The sequence below is a fragment of the Lactuca sativa genome, chromosome 5 (assembly GCF_002870075.4).
Source record: "Lactuca sativa cultivar Salinas chromosome 5, Lsat_Salinas_v11, whole genome shotgun sequence".
NCBI classification, from domain to species: Eukaryota; Viridiplantae; Streptophyta; class Magnoliopsida; order Asterales; family Asteraceae; genus Lactuca; species Lactuca sativa.
In genome coordinates, this window is record NC_056627.2 from 224,955,969 (window position 1) to 224,978,551 (window position 22,583).

Consider the following 22,583-nt stretch of genomic DNA (forward strand, 5'->3'; position numbering starts at 1 on the left):
TTCTCATCCATCATTGAACAAAAGTTGCGTATGAAAGTCATAGTTTTAAGAAAGATTTCAAAGGGATATATGTAGACCAATTCAACCACCATGTGGATCATTTAGATATTTTATGGTTTTAATTGATGAGTCAACTAGATGGTCACATGTGTGCTTGTTGTCTAGCTGTAATTTGGTTTTTGCAATATTACTTGCATAAATAATCAGCCCAAGGGCACATTTCCACAATTACCCAATTAAGATAATTCGACTTCACAATGCTGCAAAATTTTCATTGCAAGCTATTAACAATTATTGCATGTCGATTGGATTGAACATCCTGTTACACATGTTCGTACGCAAAATGGTCTAATTGATTAATTAATCAAACACCTTTAATTAATTTCAAGACCATTACTAATGCATTATAAACTTCCTAATCAACATAAGGACAGGAAATTTTACATGCAACATCACTTATATGCATAATGCCAACTAGTTATCATAAGTTCTCCCCTATTCAATTGGTTTGCGATCAGGAACCAAATATTTACCATCCAAGGATGTTTGGATGTACAATTTATGTACCCATTACTCCACCTCACTTCACAAAAATGGGTCCTCAAGAAGAGTGAGAATTTATGTCAGATATGAATCTCCATCTATAGTAAAATATTTAAAATCATCAACTGGAGATTTATTTACAGCTATATTTGATGATTATTATTTTGATGAATCATATTTTTCCAACATTAGGGGAGAAATAAAGAAGCTGGAAAATAAAATCTCTTGAAATGAATTATCACTTCCAGTTTTAGATCCTCGTTCAAGTCAATGTGAACTTGAAATAAAAAAGATAATTCCTTTACAAAATGTAACAAATCAATTGCCAGAAGCATTTACTGACCCTAAGTGAGTAACAAAGACTCATGTACCAACTATGCATACTCCAGATAGAATTGATATCCTAGAAAAAAAAACAAATACAACTGCAAATGAAAATCTCTTGAAAAGATGAATGAAGCTCTAGAAGAGCCAAATGACATAACAAAATATAAGGTACCTCGAAAAAAAATGAAAATGATGAGATCTCAATAAATTATGTCATGACAGGAATAAGACGGAACCAACATAAGACAAAAGTCGACGATAATTTTTCATACCATGTTCTGCACGCGATTATAAAGAAAATAAGGATCTTGAACCTAAATCTATTGAGAAATGTATGAATAGAAAATATTGGCCAAAATGGAAAGATGAAATAAATAAAGATCTTAATTCTCTTACTCGACGACAAGTTATTGGACCTGTAGTCCGTACACCAAACGGAGTAAGAATAGTGGGACACGAATGAGTATTTGTGTGCAAAAGAAACGAGAAAAATGAAGTTGTGAGATATAAAGCAATACTTGTTGCACAAAGTTTTACCCAAAGGCCTGAAATTGATTATGAAGTAACGTATTCTCCGGTAGTTGATGCAATTACATTCAGTTATTTTATAAGTTTAACAACATATGCAAAACTTGAGATGTGTCTAATGGATGTATTTACCGCTTATTTATATGGTTCAGTTGAAAATGATATTTATATGAAAATCACAGAAGGGTTTAAGGTGCCAGAAGCACAAACTTCTAATTCTCTATATTTGGTAAAATTAAATAAATCTTTGTATAGATTGAAACAATCTGGCCGTATATGTTTCAATTGTTTTAGTACATTTATGTTGAAAGAGTGCTATAAAAATGATCCATTAAGCCCATGTGTATTCATAAAAACATCCAGATAAGAATTTATTATAATTGATGTTATTGTAGATGATTTGAACATAATTGGAAATCTTAGAGAATTGGAAAAGGTGACTTCTTGTTTGAAAGAAATTTTTGAAATGGATGATCTTGGTAAGATGAAATTCTATTTGGGTCTTCAAATTAAGCACACAAAAATGAAGTTTTTGTACATTAATATCTAGAAAATGTGCTAAAAAGGTTTTATATTAATAACTCACATCCATGAGTAACCCGAAGGTGGTAAGGCAATTAGATGCCTAAAAGGACCAACTTCAGCATCATAAAAAACATGAAAATCTTCTTGTTCCCGAAGAACTATATCTTAGTGCTATTGGTGCACTAATATATCTTATTATTAATACAAGACCTGATAAATCTTTTGTCGTAAACTTATTAGCAATATATAGTTCTTGTCCAACAAGAAGATACTGGAATAGAATCAAACACATTATTTGATATCTTCGAGGTACAATAGATATGAATTTATAATAATCAAATTCATAAAATGCGAAGTTAATTAGTTATGCAGATGCGGGATATTTATTTGGTCCACACAAATCACGATCCCAAACATGTTATTTATTCACTTGTGGAGGTAACGTAAATTCTTGTCATTTTGTTAAACAAACTTTAGTTGCTGCTTATTCTAACCATGCAGAGATTATAACAATTTATAAGACAAGTCATGAATGTATTTGGTTAAGAATTTTAACTCAACATATTTGCAAGAATTGTGGTCTAACTTCTAACAGGGATGTTCCAACCATACTATATGAATATAATACAACTTGTATAGCTCCATTCAAGGAAGGATTTATCAAAGGAGACACAACCAAGCATATATCACCAAAGTTTTTTTTTCACTCTTGATCTTCAAAAAGAGTGTGACATCAACATCTAGAAAATTCAATCCAGTAACAACTTTCCTGAGTTGTTTACTAAAGCACTTCTTACATCGAAATTTGAAAAGATGGTATGAAACATTGTTATGCGGTGCTTCAAGAAAATCAAGTGATGTGCTAATCAGGGGGAGTTGGAAACATATTGTACTCTTTTTCTTAGCTATGTTTTTCCCACTGGGTTTTCTTAGCAAGGTTTTTAATGAGGCAATTGTTTCCAATATCTATTATTAATCATGTACTCTTTTTCCTTAATAAAGGGTTTTACCGATTAAGATTTTAATGAGGCATGATACAATCATCATTCAAGGGGGAGTGTTATGAATTATTATTTAGTGAATGACTATTGGATTCTCCATATCCCCCATTACTCTCCATAATTAGTGAACATTATAGCAAACATTATTATGAGTTTTATGAGTATAGTTATGCACCACCATAATGTGCATTCATATCATACATGACCTTTCATCTTCTTTGTTTAGTATAAATAGTGAATATTATGTATTGCAAAGTTTGATGATTTCATCACAAATATTGGAATAAAAGTTCTCTCTACTCTCATGTCTTTCTTTACTCTATAATTTATCTTATTATTTGATCATATTTTATAAAATTTTATATTTTATCGATTTGTGTAATCTCTAAATGTAAGTTAGATTTATTATTATTGGTTTGCCAAGAAATCAATTTACTTAATATATATATATATATATATATATATATATATATATATATATATATATATATATATATATATATATATATATATATATATTGATTTAGTAAAACAATATATAATATCTTTGGTTTCACTAATTATTAATTGATTTTCTTTATTTTTTTTAGAACTACAATTAGTGAAATTAGTGATTGTCATTTAATCGAGTTTATAACTGATATACAAATATGTACATCATATGTAATGTTTTTAAATCTATAGATATCTAAAAATTGATTTTATATTGTTCTGATAAACATTCGAATGTTGTTTGGTTTCTATAATTTTTTTTGGATTAACATTTTTATAAGAAAAATGATATAAAAGTTGTAACATTATTGTCAAATTAGTAGTTAAACGTTTATTATTATTATTATTATTATTATTATTATTATTATTATTTTGCATAAATACCACATAAATGGAATTTAAGTGGTAAAACATATTAAAAAGTAGATACTAGCATTTAACAAAAATAAAACTTGATTATCATTTATAATAATAATTATTAAAAATAGTATACAATTTTTATAAAAATATTTTAAAATTTTACGACAATATGTTTCTTATATATAACTTTTGTGTAATTATTAATAAGTTTTGTTTTCTTATTATTTTAATATTGAGATCATATATGTAATGTGTTCCCTTATATTTTTAACGATGGATTGTCGATATATAATTGACTTCAAAAGATGATTGTATTATTTTGTTCGAGTTTTAAATGAATATTCATAAATGATACATAATATATGTTGCGAGTTGGTACAACCAGTTTATATATATATATATATATATATATATATATATATATATATATATATATATATATATATATATATATATATATATATATATATATATATATATATAGATTACATCTAAAGTTTTTATGTTTATAAATGATTTGTCAACATTTTTATCATACAATGTTGCTCATGTATAACGCACGGATATACGTTTAGTTAAATTAATAACTTAAACATATTAGGTTGAAAATTGAAGGGTTAGATCTTTTGAATGCATATTAGGTTGAAAGTTAAAGGGTTATGAGGGTTTCAAATAGATATGTTGAAAGGAAAAATGTTTTTTTTAATAGTAGATAATAGATAGATAGATAGATAGATAAGGCTATGGGTGTGGTAGAGTTTTCACCGTCGACATGCTAAGTTGGCTGCCTTTACGGACTGTAAATACTGCCCCTCGACCTATTTTTTAGTCGGCAGTAAAATTCAACGGTGAACTTTCACCGATATCCCTCTCTTCATTTACCGTTGAAATTCTTCTCTCTCCCTTCATTTTTTGTCAGCTGCAATCTTCAATAACACACCCTAATACCCAAATCTTTATAGGCAAATCATTAAATCCTTATGTGTACTCTAGGTGACATCAGTAAAAAACGCACGACACCCTAGAACCTAAGAGATACAGATAAAGATAGTGATATTAATTGGTAGTTGAAAATGTTTGAGAGTTTTAAATAAATATGATTGGAGATAGATAACTTATCTTGAGTCGTATTCATTTGAATGACCTCTTAAATAAGAGTTATAAAGATAATGATAAAGATATATTGATAATTCAATAAACCTACAGTTAATATAATATTAATTTGTATGTAATAGTATAATTGAACTAATAAATTAAACATATTATGTTGAAAACCGAAAGGTTAGATGGTTACGAATGCATAAGGTTGAAAGTTAAAAGGATTATGAGTGTTTCAAATTGATATGTTTAAAGGAAAAATATTTTTTCAAAAGTAGATAATAGATAGATAAATAGATAATCATTATTAATAAATAAAGAATATTTTGTCACTTATCAATTTTTTATGCATTTGGACATATGTAATTTTATGGTTAATTCTTAGAAATTAATTTTCACTTGTCATTTTATGGTAATTTTTAATTTTCTTAATTAACTATCTAATTTTTAGGTTATAGAAAGTAATTAATGTGTCATTAATTTGTTTTCTTATATTTTCAAATTTTAATATGTTTCCTTCAATATATATAATTTAAAATTGATATGTTTCTTTTAAAGTTTATTGTCATTTTAGACAAATGGGTCTATATAAAAAATAATCAAACTTTATTGGTTTTTATTGACAAACTAAAAAAAAATGTTATATGGTCAAAGTATAATTATTATTTTTGTAGTTTGTTTTATTAATATAAATTAAATTATTTATTTATTCATCATTTTGTTTGTATATATTTTTTGAAATTTTATTTTAAAAAATACATAATGTTTACACTTTGATATTCAATGTTTTCTTTAAAATAAATATTTAAAGTTTATATCTTTATATATAACTTTTTTCAATTAACTCATATAACAAACAGGTTCCACACCTAATAAATAATAAATAACAAATATAGATGAGATTAATATCCTAAATAGTTACCACGTATATTAGAGTATATTTGTAACAAGGTGTATATATTTTAGATATCATATTGTATTCTTTTAAATGCTTGATGATATATCGGTTTAACCTAACACATCATGTGGGGTAAATGAAATTATAAAATTCAAAATTTTGTTTTTTAGCTTTTTTTTTTCTTTCTTATTGAGCTTTTGGGTATAACTTATGAAGGTTACGAATAGACGCTGTCCCTCCCTAAATGCATGGTGGTCACAAAAAAGATCACGTTTTTGTTTTTAGGGCATATATAGTTTTATTATATATATATTCACATTATTAAAAGTGAATTCAAAGTTCAAGCTATTCTTTTTGTTTTTTAGTGGTGTTTCCAAAATTAAGTAAACATGCACATAAGTTGTAATGATTTAGCAATTAATTTTTTTATTTAATAAGTATAAATTATCTTAATTTACATGGAATTGATGATGCAAAAAAAAAAAAAAAAAAAAAAACCCGTTTGCGCATGTTATATTTGCATGGGATAATGACTTGAAAGGGTAACGAACTTTCGACTTTTGTCACATTTAATCACTAAACTTTTTTTCGTTATTTATTTGCCATTGAACTATTAAAACTGTTCACATTTTACCCTTATGACCGGTTGTTGCCGGTCATAAGGGTAAAATGTGAACAGATTCAATAGTTCAATGACAAATAGATAACGAAAAAAAGTTTAGTGACTAAATATGAACAAAATCGAAAATTCGTTTCCCTCTAAAAAGTTCAATGACTAAATATAAACAAACTTCCTCTTGTATTATGTTTTAGCAAATTATTTATTTTTGTTAAATTGTAGCAACATTTGTTGATGAAGAAATCTATGAAATTAAAAAAAAAAAAAAAAAAAAAAAAAAAAAAAAAAACCCTGAAAATATATTTTAAAAAAACAAAAAACCAAAACCGAAATAAAAAACCAATGGTTTGACATTTTCCAAAATAAAAAATCAAAATTTCCAATCTGATTTTGGTTTTACAAAAAAGAATCATTCTCACTGATATGAATTATGACCATTGGTTTGGCATGCGAAATTTGTGACATCCCATGAATATGTAGTTACAACATCGTCTGAACTCGTAATTCATAGTAAGGGGTTAGAGTATAATTGCATGAATACGTAGTTACAACATCGTCTGAACTCGTAATTCATCACCTACAGGTTATGGGCATGCTGGTGTTTCCACTAGGTTGTCTAGAATAGTCCGTGGTCGTCATCTATACTCTGGTAGATGACTACATCGCCACATTGCTGGTTAAGGTTATGGTATCTCCTTTCATCCTACATCACATATTCATTATCATCTATTTACCTAATTATCATCACCTTTCTATCATCACTTATCTCTCATCATTTTATTTGATCACACACCAACTATTTCATCTACCTATGTTTCATCTGCAACATATTTTTAGATATAAAATAAATATACCGTTTAAATCTTTTAAAACATGTATAAAATCGTTCATCCAGCATAGACAACAAGTATTCAAATAATATGCACACATAGCACGTAATTATATAAAATACTTCATATCTATGTGTAAGATGAAAGTAACTATATAGGGTTTCTGCCAACAGCGCGGACTCGTCGAGTCGCCTCATCGACTCGTCGAGTCCATTCATTAATCCGAGTCATCAGTCGCGACCTTACTCGACGAGTTGAGGCGTCAACTCGTCGAGTCTCTCTTCTTAACTCAAAAGAAAAATACTTAAATTATGATACCTAGAAATCCGGATGTTACATTTTGTTTTTTTATTTCATAGATTTCTTCATCAACAAATGTTGCTACAATTAAACAAAAATAAATAATTTTGCTAAAACATAATACAATAGGAAGTTTGTTCACATTTAGTCATTGACCTTTTTAGAGGGAAACAAACTTTCGATTTTGTTCACATTTAGTCACTAAACTTTTTTCCGTTATCTATTTGCCACTAAACTATTGAAACTGTTCACATTTTACCCTTATGACCGGTAACAGTCGGTCATAAGGGTAAAATGTGAACAGTTTCAATAGTTCAATGACAAATAGATAACGAAATAAAGTTTAGTGACTAAATGTGACAAAAGTCGAAAGTTCATTACCCTTTCAAGTCATTATCCCTATTTGCATTGAGCGTGATATCCTCTTATAGTTTATGCATGTTATAGAATACAGATATAGAAAATTAGGTTTCATCGTTCTACTTCAGATGAAATATTTAAAAATAGGTTAATGGTACATGATGGCATTGGCAAAGTAACACACAAAATCGAACTCTTCAATGGGCCAACTTTGGAACTTGTGAAAAATAAGGTCCTTCTTTGATTATATCATAATTATTCTTGTGTAGTTTTCATTCAGAAATCTTATATGATCCCTGGTCATGTAGTTTTAGTACATTCTTCTCCACATAATTTACTTCATTTAAATGTTAGTACATTTTAGCAACCCAGAACAATACCAATTATTTTGTCTTGGCTAAAAAAATATTATGAAAAAATATTTTCTCGAGTTTAAAATATCCAATTTTGGTTTTGAAGACACGTAAACGACTACCAAACATTGTTTTTCCGGTGTATATATATATATATATATATTCTAAAAATGTCAATGTAAACGAAAATATAATTCTTATTGAACATGTGAAAGAATAAAAAAAAATTGTTATCGAACATGCGTGTTGCATTACGTGACTTGTAGTTGCACAAACCCTCTACCGAACTTACCCCATGTTATGTAAAATCACATCAAAAAACACAAATGTAATTTCTTTATTAGGTATTTTTGATTTCACATAATATATATAACAAAATTTTGTGTTGTAATCATATTTTAGTAATAATTAATATGCTAAATATTTAAATAACGTATCTTAATGGATATTTTGATAACTTGATGTATAAATTTCTTTGTAAAACAAATTTCAAGGATAAACACCTACTAAAAAAAAAAAAAAAAAAACCGACATCTGTACATTATTTTGTCAACCCATGTAGTGTTGTTTTAAAATCAATTCAAATAATAAACTAATAACTCTTTTACCATTTTGAGCAAACGTTACATAAATTGGTTAAAAGTTTACACGAGATAACATATAGAGCATAATAGATTAAATTATTAGAAATTAACTTTTCTAATTGAAAATTTAAAACCGCCCTCATTGTAAAAGCAACTTGTATTCCCCCTTTTAATAAGACACATAATAAAGGGAATATAAGCAATCTTAGAATCCCCATTAAGAAGTCCAATAAAACGCAACAAAGCAAAAGGATTTGAAACCTAATTAATCAAACCAAAATAATCCAAAGGATTCGCACACCCCAAAATAGTTTACCCTCACAAACCGATTCCATTGTCTTATGAAAAACAAAACTTTGGCTACATATCCAATCACAGAACCGGAATCTCCATACCCTCATCATTCCATCCATCCCAGAATGTCAACTCAACTTCTATGACGCCGGAATCTGAGGGAAATACTTCAAAAGCCACTCGTTTTGGAATCAAAAGCAGGTTCAGTGTCCCAACATCACTCGTAGTATGCTCCTTATGAAATAGTTTTTTCCCGAAAACGCCCTTCGTGTGGCATGTCTTGAGTAGCAACTAGCAACAATGTAGTCTTGTTTGGCTTTCCCATGGGTATTAATGTAATTTGACAGTTTAGTAGGGTACCAACCGTCTTTGATCATGTTTAACATGGCTTCAAACGTCAACAGTTTTTGAAAGGATGATTTGTGTTTGTCTTGGGGAAATTACAAGCGGAATTGCTATTCCGGAGTTTAAGGGCTGCAGAATCATATTCCATTCCGGCTTCTTTTTCCGAGTTGAAAGCCCTGAGCCAAATGCACTCATTGTTGAAGTATATTTGGGCTTCCCTTGTTCTTATTTTATTGCAGGATGACTCCTTAGTGCGGACCTTGTTTTTGGAGCTTTGATGTTTCTTGGTTTTTGTTTGAATCCGGAGTTTCCATTATGATGCCGGTGGCATTTGAACTTGAACTCATTCTTTAACTGCAAATTTTGATAAAAGTTAATTAGATTACAAGAATATGAGAAAAAGAGCTAGGGGACGGATAAATTCAAGTTTTCCAACTAAAATACATTGTAAAAAGCATATATTAACTAAAGATAAAGGGCGTATTTGGCAGCGAACATTTGGGAGCTTTTAGCTTTCTAACAAAATGTTGATTTAAACAAAAAATTTCGTTTGGGAGCATAAGTTTTTAAACAAAAAGCTACTTCATGTAGCGTATAAGAAAGAGCTATTGAGCTTTTTTAATCAGTTTACATAATTACACTTAAAAATATATTTATATATTTATCTTTTTTTTTTTTAATAATTGTCCTTTTATGTAATTTTACATATTTCAAAAGCTTTCAACTATTTTTGTCGAACACTCATATAACAAATATAAGCTACAACTTCCAGCTAGTTTTGCCAAACACCCCCAAAGAGCATGTCATGCACCAGGGTCGGCCAATGTACACCATCAAAAGTTAAGCAACAATCCCAATAGGATTGTCATTTCTACAAGACACGAGTGTACTTGACTGATGTCAATGGGACAAAATTTTGTAACTTCTTGTCGCATCAAAAAAAGCGGAAAAAGGTGCAATAGGGAGTTACTATTGATCTCTCATCTATGCAAAAGACATGAATGTCCTCCTCATTCTCGCTATCAAGAATAACCCTACAAAGATTGTCCAATTCTGCCAAATCTTAATTCTTATCTCATGTAACATCAGAGGCTTTCCACATACATAGCCACATGGAAGACCAACACAAGATGTATCATAAAGTTGGGAGACTTTCAAAAACTCATATAGGAAGGAATGAGTTGAATGCAGAAATGGAACTTGATTAAAATTTACAAAAATCATGAATGAGATTGCAAAGATTTGGCTCAAATTGAAGACAAAGTTTTTTGTCCCACAATGATGGCAAACGGAAAAGTAGAGTGGTCTCCATGCCTATAAAAGGAGTTTGAGGCCTTGGTGTCAATGTCCCCAAGTGTGGGTTTAATTTGTGGGTGGTTTAATTAGTCTTTGTGATTATAATAATTGATCATGTGGTAGTTTTCTCTCAATGGAGACCTGTAGGTTTCATCCAGTTTAGGAGTTTTCCATGCATATTCTTGTGTTCAAATTTTGTCTATTATTTCTATTGGGAGGGTTCAGGGATCTTTGAGACCATTTTCACAACAGAGTTACATACAAACCCACATCTATTAATCCTTTGCCTTTTCTCATATGGTATACGTCTCATAGAAGGGGAGCATTAAAAAATAAGAAGAAAAAAACAAAACCAAAATAGTCATGGCATTCTTATCCAAACTGTGTAGTTATGAAAATGTCAGGGTAGTGTGTAGTGTGTTCAGTATCAAGGTACAATTGCTGAGGGATTAGTTTTATACTATTAGTTGATGGTGATCTTTTATCATACTATTTACTTATTATTATTAATTAGTTTATGGATAGGGATTAAATATTAGGATCAGTTTATAAACCTCAAGTGTATTTATAGGGGATTACAGTTAGAGATACAAGTATAAGTAGGTGATGCCTCTTTGTATATTAGCATGTTTAATACACCATATAAAACATAGTCGATATAAATCAAAAAGATGTAAAAAATATATATTCATCTGTTTTATCCTGCAAGATGAGGCACTTAATGTAGTGCTCTCTATGTGCCTATTAATACCAAGTTATTTATGGTACCTATTGTATGACTTGAGCTTCGGTTTGACCGATCAACACCACCTACAACACTGCATTATTGCTGCATGTTGCCCAATCCAACTAAGTCTCCATAAGAATAACCTCCTTTCATCAATTCAAGCATTAAGGTAGGCAAAACTCTTAAGGACCTTGCTTTGAAACATGGCATTCTCTTGGCTTCACAATACAAATGAGGAGCCTCCAATAAACAATCTAGATCAAGGCACACATCTTCAAAATATTCTTGGAGGTCGCCATAAGTGAGTCTTATTAATTGCTTTCTCTTTTGTCCTTGTTACTTTCCCTTTTGCCTAGATCTTTATAGTCTAGTTTCGACTATGCATCCTAAACTACTAAAAATATCATGAAGCTTTGACCAATACAAGAAAGACTCGTACAATACATATTTCTTGGCATATGCTTTGTATGTACCAAACAAGTGTTTCCATGGTGGTTGTATGTCAAATCTAGACTAAAAACCCCAATTTGAGACACTATACATCTAAACAGAAGGGTATCCAATAAGAATAGATAACTATGTAGATCAATTGTATATATATATATCATCGTTCTAGAGTTGGCAGGCGGCCAACATCTTTAATAGAAAAAGACAAGGAAAGATTCCTCACAAGCGATTTGGAAGATCCAGCAATAACGATGTCATCTACATAAACTAACATATAGACAGCGTTCTTGCCATGATGAAACACAAACAAGGAAGTGTCAGCCTTAGATGAACGGAAACCAAGATGATACATTTTTTCACTCAAGCGAAGCGAGAGAACCATGCACGGACTGACTGTTTGAGCCCATAAATAGCCTTCCGAAGTTTGCACGCATAATGAGGATGTCGAGAGTCTTCAAAGCCGCAGGGGGGGGGGGGGGGGGGGGTGTTTCATATAAACTTCCTCATTTAAGAACCCATGTTGGATCTTCTTGGTTTCCGTTCATCTAAGGCTGACACTTCCTTGTTTGTGTTTCATCATGACAAGCACACTGTTTACATGTTAGTTTATGTAGATGGCATTGTTATTGTTGAATCTTCCAAATCGCTTGTGGATCAGCTTGTGAGGAATCTTTCCTTGTCTTTTCCTATTAAAGATCTTGGTCGCTTCCATTAATTTCTTGGGATTGAATTCGCTCACAATTCAGGGGGAATTACATTATTTCAATACAAGTATGCGTCTGATCTCATTCATTGAGCTCACATGGAGAATTATAAGAGTGTATCAACCCCCATGTCTGTCACAGATAAACTTGCAAAGGATTGTGGTAAAGTTCTAAGTGATGATGATGCTTTTAAGTATAGGAGCATGGTTGGAGGTTTACAATATCTTACCTTAACACAATCTGATATTTTGTTTGCAGTCAACAAGGTTTGTCAGTATCTCTCCAAACCTACCGATGTGTATTTAGAGGCGGTAAAACGTATACTTAGGTATATAAAAGGCACAATCAACATTGGACTTGATATTCGGAAGTCTAATTCTACAGTACTTAGTGTCTTTACAAATGCAGATTGGGTTGGTTGCTTAGATTATCGCAGGTCCACCGGAGGCTTTGCTGTGTTCTTAGGGCCAAATTTGATCTCATGGAGTTCTCATAAGCAACCTACAGTATCTCGTTCAAGTACAGAGGCAGAATACAAGGCGTTGGCTAATGGTACTGCTGAAGTAATATAGGTGCAATCATTACTCAGAGGAACTTGGAGTGTGCCAACCAAGAACACCAGTTTTGTGGTGTGATAATCTAGGTGCCGCCTATCTAACAGCGAATCTTGTGTTTCATGCAAGAACAAAACACATTGAAGTTGATTTTCACTTTGTTAGAGAAAAGGTGGCAAGGGGGCTCTTGATGTTCAGTTTATTTCTATTAACGATCAACTAGCCGATGGATTTACCAAACCAGTTACGCGTAACATGCTGGATCGGATGAAGTACAGTCTTGGGAATGTGATGGTTAAGATTGAGGGGGAATGTAAACAGAAGGATATCCGATAAGAATAGATAACTATTTAGATAAATTGTATTTATCTTCTATCTGTTGTACAGCTTACAGATCCAATATTTTAGGATCTCAATTGCAATCGTTTTTAATATATATATATATATATATATATATATATATATATATATATATATCATTGTTATCCGGTTGGAGACTTTAAGCCAAATACTCTGTCTTTTAACTATATATGCCTTCATAATAATATTGATCTCCAAATTCAGTTAAGGTTGTATTGTGCTATTATAAGACAAAGGAGACTCTTTGATGAATGATTTAGCTAAAACATAGATACATGTTTGCTTTATTGTGGGAAAATTCTATCTAATTAACAAGAACTTACCATACCAATAATCTCTTGTTATGTTTGATTTATTTATCATTCCTCATTCCTTAAAAAAAAGGATCTAAAAAACAACAATAGTCCTTTAACAAAAAGTAGCAGTTAGTCAAAGAAATAAAATAAAAATTATAAAATAGGCGAACCACGATCAAGATAAAGAGCATTGAGAGGTGAAACCCAAAACATGATAAACATCACTTTTCCTATTCAAGGTTAACTCCACTCATAAATTTTATCCACTACTTCCTCATTAGTTGGCCTCTACGTCTCTTAATGCCCTCTCTTTTGTTGAAATCTCTTCTTGTAGCTAATATCCACAAATGTTTATTTTAGTTATGATCCAATGATCTTAGAATCATCTTCTTTTCAATAGAACCTACTCAGATTCTTGTGTATACCATTGATTAAGATGATATGTTCAAGAAAGGAAGAACTATTTCAAACTTTTGAAGTCAAAATGTTGTCCCATATCAATTGTTAGATTATTGGGCTATTTATTAGTTATGTTGTGGGTTGCTAATATCTTCCAACGGTGGTTTCGTATTTTTGGAGCACATATTCACCAAACAAATTTGGATTTAGGTTGTTACAAATGGTGTCAAACATGACAACCTTTTCATGTAGAGTGAGTTGGACTCATGCATGGTGGCGATTTTGGAATTTTGAAGGAACTTAAATGAGGAGTATGTAACATCCCACAATCTTGATTGGGCATTATTAAACTCCTAAACATTGAGAGTGTACTACTAATAACTTTCAGAATAACTATACATTTATTTGATGCATTAACGCATGAACAATGAGATAACCCTTTTTGTAATTTGTTTAGCTGTAACATACATATATGTAAGTTCACCCCATATAGCTTATTAGGTAGGTGACAATAAGGATGACAAAGAGTAACATATGTAACTTTCAGGTAAGTCCCAGTTACCTAGATAAATTTGAGCATCAAGAATAAAGAAATAATTGACTATTTAATCATGTAAAATGACTACAAGAAGACTTCTTTTTAGGTAGATTTACATTAACAATCATGCCTGACACCAAACCCTAATACCAGTACTACTCTAAATACTCCTACTACTAGCACTCTAGCAGGCTGCAAATAATATGCCTCTGAATGAAGTTAACATCTAAATGAAAAGCACAAAGTTTTTGTCAAACTTCATGGACAACATATATAACAAAGAACCCAGGATAATTAGAATGAATACCAAAAGACTAATCAAGACTGTATAGCAGTTCACTTGCTGTCTAATTAAAACGATCAGATACCTCAGGTATAAGAAAGTTTTAACAATTTGCATAGATATTAGGGAGATGTTTATGTAATCTGGAAATATTGTAGAAAAAGTTGCAGGTTTCTATTTACTTAATTGGGGAATAATTAAGACACGACCAACAAAGGAAGAAGGAAGAATGATGAGAAAGAGATCATAAACTGATAAACATTTTGGAATTGTAAGAATCCCATCCCTAATTAAACTCTTGGATGGATGACATTCAGGTGCATTAATTTCTTTCTTTGGTTCAAGATATGAAAGAAATTGGGATACTTTTATATAGGTTCATTATTTTCATTAGAACTGATTAAGTTATTGATTTATATTTTTGTTTACTTAAATTTTCACTACTGTATTCACGCTTGTTCCTTTTTTTTTTTTTTTTTTTTTTTAAATTTTGTGGTTTTGAAGATTCATACAAGGAGGAATATGCTGGATTCCAAGATATTGCAATATTGTCTGCTGAATGATCCACTTACAATCCCAGACCACTTAAAAGATTGTAGAATAATAACTAATTGGCTGGATTTTGAGACCAAAATCCTAGACATTAACTTCTGCTTTTAGTATTTGTAATCAAGTTTAATGTAGTTATCACAATTTACTTGGATATTTGCAAAATTTGTATTTGATTTTGAAGTAGGAAATTTGTCATTCTTGGCAATTTTAAGTACAATACATTATCCAGTTTACATTCTTAGTGTATGTTATGTCCCCACATGATTGCCCTAACAATAAGAAGGTGAAAATCCATAGTTGAAGTCTCAAACTCTCAATTCCAGTGTAGGCATAACCTTCCTTCATCATGTTGGCCGTGGGACCCACCCAAGGTGACCTATTACCTCTTTTTCCTTGGCTATGTTTCATGCCAAGTGATAAACCTAGAACACTCATTCCTTTCCTAAGATATTTATCTCAAACTACATCTCCTGATGCTCTCAACATTTGCCTCTAAAACTATCATTCCTATTAACCATAGTTATTGCTTGCATGAAATCATCCTGTCAAACCCATTGTAAACAAAATTAGTTTCCTCCAAAGGGGATCTTGAGTGGATTTTGTGTCTTTTCATCATACCACACATTATAAGACTTAATCCACATACAAAATATTGAATCTTTAATGAGAAACGCTTTCTCAAATGCTAATGTTCAGATATAGTGCAAAACAAATATATTAGCATGTGAAGATGGCACCAGGGATTGGCCTTTTGAGAAATAAAAAAATTGAAGTGGTAAAGTATATTGGATTTAGTGGCAACTTGCATCCCAACACTTTATGAGGTGGGAAGATAATAATGTTCCACTAAAGAAAAAATAAGTGATCCTCAACAACTATAGGTTCCTCCACTTGATGTAAAGAAGCATGGATATATCTATATATCTCAAACAATATCATAGAAATCACCAACTAAATAGCCTTAAGAATTATTATAAAAAAAATAATAATAATGAAGAAGAATACAAACCTAGCAACTTGGTAATCAAGATTTCACCAGAAGAAAGAGCTGTGTCTTGCCCCCAAAACACCAAGCAGCTAGCCATATCCTTGGTAAGAACTTGTATTGTATGCTTAAACCCTAAATTTCTCCAGGAAATCAAATAGCTTGGTAAAGGTAATAAATGATTTCAAGAACCCTAAATGAACTAATTAAGGTTACCACATATATATATGATTATATTCTAACCTTCCTGAAAATTTGTCTTTGATTTGGTGTCTCCTTATAATATAGAAAGCCAAAGACTTTCCAAGATTTGATTGCATGCATCCTTCGCCATCTCAATCGTTCTTCCACTCCAGAAAAAGGATCCGGGTCATGTGATGTTTCCCATTTTGAAAATCTTTTTTTTTTACAAAAGCTTCATATGATATACCTACACATACAACACACAGTATGTTACAAATAGTTGCTACTGTATACAAAGAAACCCTTGTTCTGATACCATGCTTAAATCAGCCCATCTCTTTCTAAAAGTACCTGTCTTTTCTATCAGACTATCGAAATTTAAACACACCCAGATGGATTTTGGAGTTCAAATCAGTAAGAAACGTCGAAAAGATGGAAAAAAGGTAGATTTGGGAGAAACCATATAGAACGTTTTCAACTTCTTTGAAAGAAAAATAAAGAAAACGGTTAAACTGCAGTTACGAAAAGAACGGTATGTACGTACCTTGTTAATGATATCAAGAAAAAACCCTCTTCTTGCTCTTCATCAAGAACAAGTACAGGATTCAAACTCCAAAGTTGAATATTATAATAATAAAAGTAAATACATAGATAAAAGGGAGAGAACACATTAAATAAATCAATCATCATAAATAGTACAAAAAATAACAAGAAGGTACACACAATACACATCTAGTCTCTACCTGCTGTTCCAAAGGTCGTCTTCTTCATTCTTAAAATCTGAATCTGGTCAAGCTACTATTGTAATAGACAGATCAAGAGTATGAAAAGGTCAAAAAAAAATAAAAAGAAGTAGAGAGAGAAGGAGACATAGAGATAAGGTGTATGTATAATCACTTAATCAGTCATCAGAAGTTGCAGCTTTTTCTTGAATACAGTGGTGGTGAGTAGCAAGTGGACGGTAGATGATAGTGTCGGCATCGACAGGTCTGTCCAGGTGTCACTCTATAGCTTCTCCCTTATCCAATGAAACGCGTTAGAAGACACAAAGCATGAATATAAAAACACATAAAATACGAGAAAAAAGGTGATGTAGGTTACTGTAATAGTTGTTACACAGGTGTAAGAGGAGCTGACAGCAAGAGAAGTGAGCACACGCATAGAAACAAGTGTATACCTCTCTATACAATTGCTTGCATATGCTCACTCTCTTCTGTCAGCTTCTTTCTTTTTAATGTCTTCCAGACACTTCTATCCTGTGATGAATAATAAGATAAAGTATTTAGATCTTATAAAAGTCTCGTAATATATGTACATGTCCAGCCAAAAAAAAAAAAAAAAAAAAAGAAAGAAAAATACCCATCTCTCATATATATTTGTAGAACAGTAGAAAATCTTTGGTATTTGATAATCATTGCTTGGACTCGAAGCCAAATCAAATTAGTGTTCGAGTTGACTTTTATATAAGAAAAAGAAAGCCAGAACATAAAAGTGGTTGGATCTCTTCTTGAAGATGAAGATGAATCATGAACCAACCATCAGTTTGATTACAACAAGTTCACTTTTTGAGTTTTGAGTTGTTTCTAATCTCATCTCATCGTCATCGTATAATCATTTCATGATACATGTGGTGGGGATGGGAGTAAAAGAGGGAGACAAGACTTAGTAAACACCGTGTGGGTCTCTTACACACTTTCTTTAACTCCATCTTACTAACGTGAGCAAATTAAATAGCTACGCCAAGATTTTTTAATTGAAGTGATTGGGGAAATGGGATCTCGTTGTCGAGATGGGATTGGTGGCTTAAGGTGAATGGAGAAGAATAATAATAACAATGGCTTACGTAATTTCTCGAACTGGGGATTAATTTGATGGTGGAGTTTTGCGAAAATGACAATAAGGGAATCCGGCTACTGTAGGCCGTAAGATCGATAAGATTGGGATCTAGGGGGGCCCGACGCTATGCTGTCGCCGGGAAGTTCGACTTCCGTAAGCCAAGGACTTTGCATACTTCGAGGAAGACCGCATTTGCTTTTACAAAAACTAATACATGTTTGGATTTTACTAAAACTAATTATACATCACATTATTAATCGGTTTGCATTTGCATGTTTAAATAAAGAAAATTTTTGATGACATACGATTCCTAAATATAGTATTTTAGTTCTTCTCTTTTGTTCTTGTTTAATGTCACATTCACACACCTACCTATTTTATATATATATATATATATATATATATATATATATATATATATATATATATATATATATATATATATATATATATATATATATCGGAGTAGATCAAATGAGAACGCGATAACATATCTGGACTATCTAAATACTAAGATCTATGGTTACTATTAAATGGGGGATTTATGAAAAATTCTAAAAGTACTGGCATTTAAGTGTAACATTTAAATGGTCAGAAGGGCATAATAGGAATTGCAATTTTACCTGATTCCTATAATTTCTCACCCTCACCTCTTACCTTTCTTATTCTCGCTCTCTTTCTCTAGGGTTTCATAAGATGCATCTACTGTGACAACCATAGCCGACCTTCCCTTGGTCTAAACAACATAAGAGGATTCAGAGAAAGAGAAAGAGAGATGGAGAATGAAAAAATGTCCGCTGATTTAGGTTGTTAGTGGCGAATAACACAGTAGGATTCAAAGAGATATTGAGAAGGGGAAGTAAAATTTCGTTTGTGTTCCCCCATTTGTGCGTTGCTGATGACGACGATTTAGCCACAAGGGTCGCCGGAGAATCGACGCCCTTCTTGTCGCCCTATTGCTGTCGTCGTTGGTGAGCCTTTACACTCTCTGTCCCTTTGACTTCCACCATCGCCAATTCCATCAAAGGCCAAGAGACCGTCTCGATTTCTCGTAAGCCCCAGGACTTGCAATCCCGATTCAGGGCTTGAAGAATGACTGCAAAAATCACGATTGGTAATCGCAATCCGGGGCATTTTTGGTACTTTTCTTTTTCTAAACATGTCTGGTCCTATTGTGTTATTCGTCACTAACAATATCTCTTTAAATCCTACCAAGTCCGAACCCGAACACAGAGAGGTTGAACGTTGAAGATAGAAGAGGGGTTTTTACTTTTTACGATTTGTTGTTAATCGATTATCGAAGTAGAATGAGCGGCTTTGGAACTGCAGATTTCTTCTACAAAGAAGCTCAGCAACTTGGTTATGTTGCTCGCTCGACCTTCAAGGTAATATACTAGTTAGGTTTCATTTTTTCACAATTTGAAGATTAAAACTGGTATATTATATTTATATTTGGATGAACTTTAATTTAACCAAAATATGATATGAGTATCACCATTACAATTTCATTAGTTTTCGTTTAATTATGGTTGGAACTTGGAAGTGCAGCTACTCCAGATTCAGAAACAGTACAAATTGATAACACCTGGTTCCTCTGTTGTTGACCTAGGTTGTGCTCCTGGTGCTTGGCTTCAGGTCTCCTTCTTTTGATCTTTCTGATGGCTTTATTGGTTGGTTGGATCAGAATTATATGGCGAAAGAGGGAAGAATTAATTGTATAAGGCGAGATCGATATGGGGATTTTTTGACTGAAGGGTTTTTGGGAATAAGGTTAAGAATTCTATGGCGGTGGTTGTGGGTTGATTCTTGTTGACTCAGACTAGCCGACATAGATTCAAGAAGATGGGTGGGTTCACAAGGATTAAAGATTTTTTTAACTGTACAGGGAGGAAAAAGAGCGAGGGCATTTTTGGAATATATAAGTTTTTTTGATGAATTCTACGCCTGGTTTGATATGCGAGGTGATAGGATTGAAGAGTTTCTTATGTGGCAGGCCTTAAATGAAGTTCTTTTTTATTATTTTGTCAATTCTTGGAAGCAGGGGCTTTGTGGTCATTCTACTATGAATTTATTCATGTGTATTCATTTATGAATAACGTTGTAGTTATGTGTGAATGGTTGTATTCATTTATGAATAGCACGTGTATTCATTTATGATAGAATGTGTATTAATTTATAAATAACAGTGTATTCATTTGTGAATTGCAATGTATTCGTGTGTGAATGATTGTATTTATTTATGGATAGTAGTGTATTAATGTGAATGGGTGTATTTATTTATGATTAGAGGTATTCATTTTATGAAAAAATGATAATTTTTACACTATTTTTTATTTTCAATTTATGAAAGATGCATTGAATTATTTGTAATTTGATGTGTTTTCATTTATGATTGGAAGTGTATTGAGTTGCGATTTGATTTCTATTCATTTTTTTTGAAAAACAAAAACGTGAAATAGTAGAAAATAATATTTTTTTTAGATTTTCTTTCCAGATTTAAAATAAAAGAAAATATTAATTTTTTTAGATAATTTTTTTGAAACGGTCATAAATAATTTTTGTAAAAAATCATAAAAAAAAATATTTATATATATTTCGTTAACTAAAAGGAAATATTAATTTTGTTAGGTAATTAAAATCATTATCCCTGGATTTTAGGAAATCGTTAATTAATATTTATATAAAGTTACTAATATACCCTTATAAAATGATTGGTCAATAACTGTTCTCGCGTTGTCAACCTTTTAGGCGTTCTCATTTGATCATCTCCCTATATATATATATATATATATATATATATATATATATATATATATATATATATATATATATATATATATATATATATATATATATATATATATATATATATATGGGAAGGCTCATGCAAAAATACATCTAATTTGTGAAAATGCAAAGAACTAGGGATGAGCAAAAGGACCGAACCGGGGAACCGGCTTCGGCCAAAATCAAGAACCGAATTGGCCCGGCGGTTCTACCGGTTCCCGGTTCCTACCGGTTCTTGTCGTGTCTTCAAATGTTGGAACCGCTCCTTAAAAAATAGCATCATACGGTTCTGGTTTTTGCCGGTTCTACCGGTTTTTGCCGGTTCCGGTTAAATCGGTTCCGGATCCCGGTTCCAAAAATCCACAAAAATAACGTCCCGGTCCCGGCCCGACCGATTCCATCGGGTTCCGGTTCCGGTACCGGTTCCGGCCGGTTCCCCAGTCCATATGCTCATCCCTACAAAGAACCAATAATAAATTAACACGTCATTCTTAATATAATTTAACTATAAAAGATTATAATTATGATAAAAGGTTATAGAAGTAATTTACATAACTAAACTTCCATAAACGATTTTGTTTAAAACCAAACCATTCTAATTTGAAACCACCTACTCACAAGACAACCGCCAACATCTTTTCTTTTTGTTAAATTGTACAATTATCTGGACAAGGCTTAGTGAAGATATAAAGGAGAACCAAAAAGCCAGTAAACAAGAAAATAGTTAAAACTAGACTATTATTTAATATTATCACCCCTTCATCCCTCTTTCATAACATCATTCATCTTTCATAATATCACTCAGTTCCATTTTTATAAGATATTAATATTCCGTCAATGTAATAGCCATAATTAATCACCATATTAAGGATCACATGTCATTAACTAATTCATATTTATTACGAGATGTACAAGAAATATTAAGATAGAAAGTATGACATTGTTGTGTAGAGTCTTATAAATGATCAAATTGTCGTTTGAATTTTAATATTAATAATAGCGACGCAAACTTGGTAAACAAATAGAATGCAGTAAGAACATATTGTCTGAATGTTAGATCATTATTTAAAAAAAAAAAAAACAAATAAAATGTACAGTCACGCTATTACTAGTTGATATAAAAATCCAAGTGTTTACAACACCATAACTAAAATTCTCAACTTGTTGTCATTCTAAAAT

General features: G+C 31.4%; 1 protein-coding gene and 1 long non-coding RNA gene across 4 annotated transcripts; one reads left to right on the top strand and one right to left on the bottom strand.

Annotated features, from left to right (window-relative positions):
• Positions 1-8,914: 8,914 nt before the first annotated feature.
• Positions 8,915-18,731, bottom strand: LOC111886614 (uncharacterized). 3 transcript variants are annotated; one of them, XR_002848502.3, is made up of 5 exons: positions 18,141-18,731; positions 17,883-18,037; positions 16,842-17,799; positions 16,623-16,733; positions 8,915-9,811 (listed from the first exon to the last, which is right to left on the bottom strand). It is a non-coding gene; the product is annotated as an uncharacterized LOC111886614 (long non-coding RNA). The 3 variants fall into 3 exon arrangements; XR_002848503.3 differs by having other exon boundaries at positions 16,842-17,028; positions 17,326-18,037; XR_002848501.3 differs by having other exon boundaries at positions 16,842-18,037; positions 18,141-18,725.
• A 267-nt stretch (positions 18,732-18,998) lies between these two features.
• LOC128134080 (uncharacterized) lies at positions 18,999-20,827 on the top strand. The gene is made up of 3 exons (XM_052771488.1): positions 18,999-19,756; positions 19,834-20,002; positions 20,227-20,827. Exons 1-3 carry the CDS (start codon positions 19,710-19,712, stop codon positions 20,428-20,430), a joined length of 420 nt encoding a protein of 139 aa, XP_052627448.1. The 5' UTR covers positions 18,999-19,709; the 3' UTR covers positions 20,431-20,827.
• Positions 20,828-22,583: the final 1,756 nt, after the last annotated feature.

Coding starts and splice junctions, on each gene's coding strand:
- LOC128134080 (XM_052771488.1), top strand. CDS start 19,710: ATGACTGCAAAAATCACGATTGGTAATCGCAATCCGGGGCATTTTTG. Junction 19,757..19,833: donor CGCAATCCGGGGCATTTTTG/GTACTTTTCTTT, acceptor AATCCTACCAAG/TCCGAACCCGAACACAGAGA. Junction 20,003..20,226: donor TTGCTCGCTCGACCTTCAAG/GTAATATACTAG, acceptor TTGTTGACCTAG/GTTGTGCTCCTGGTGCTTGG.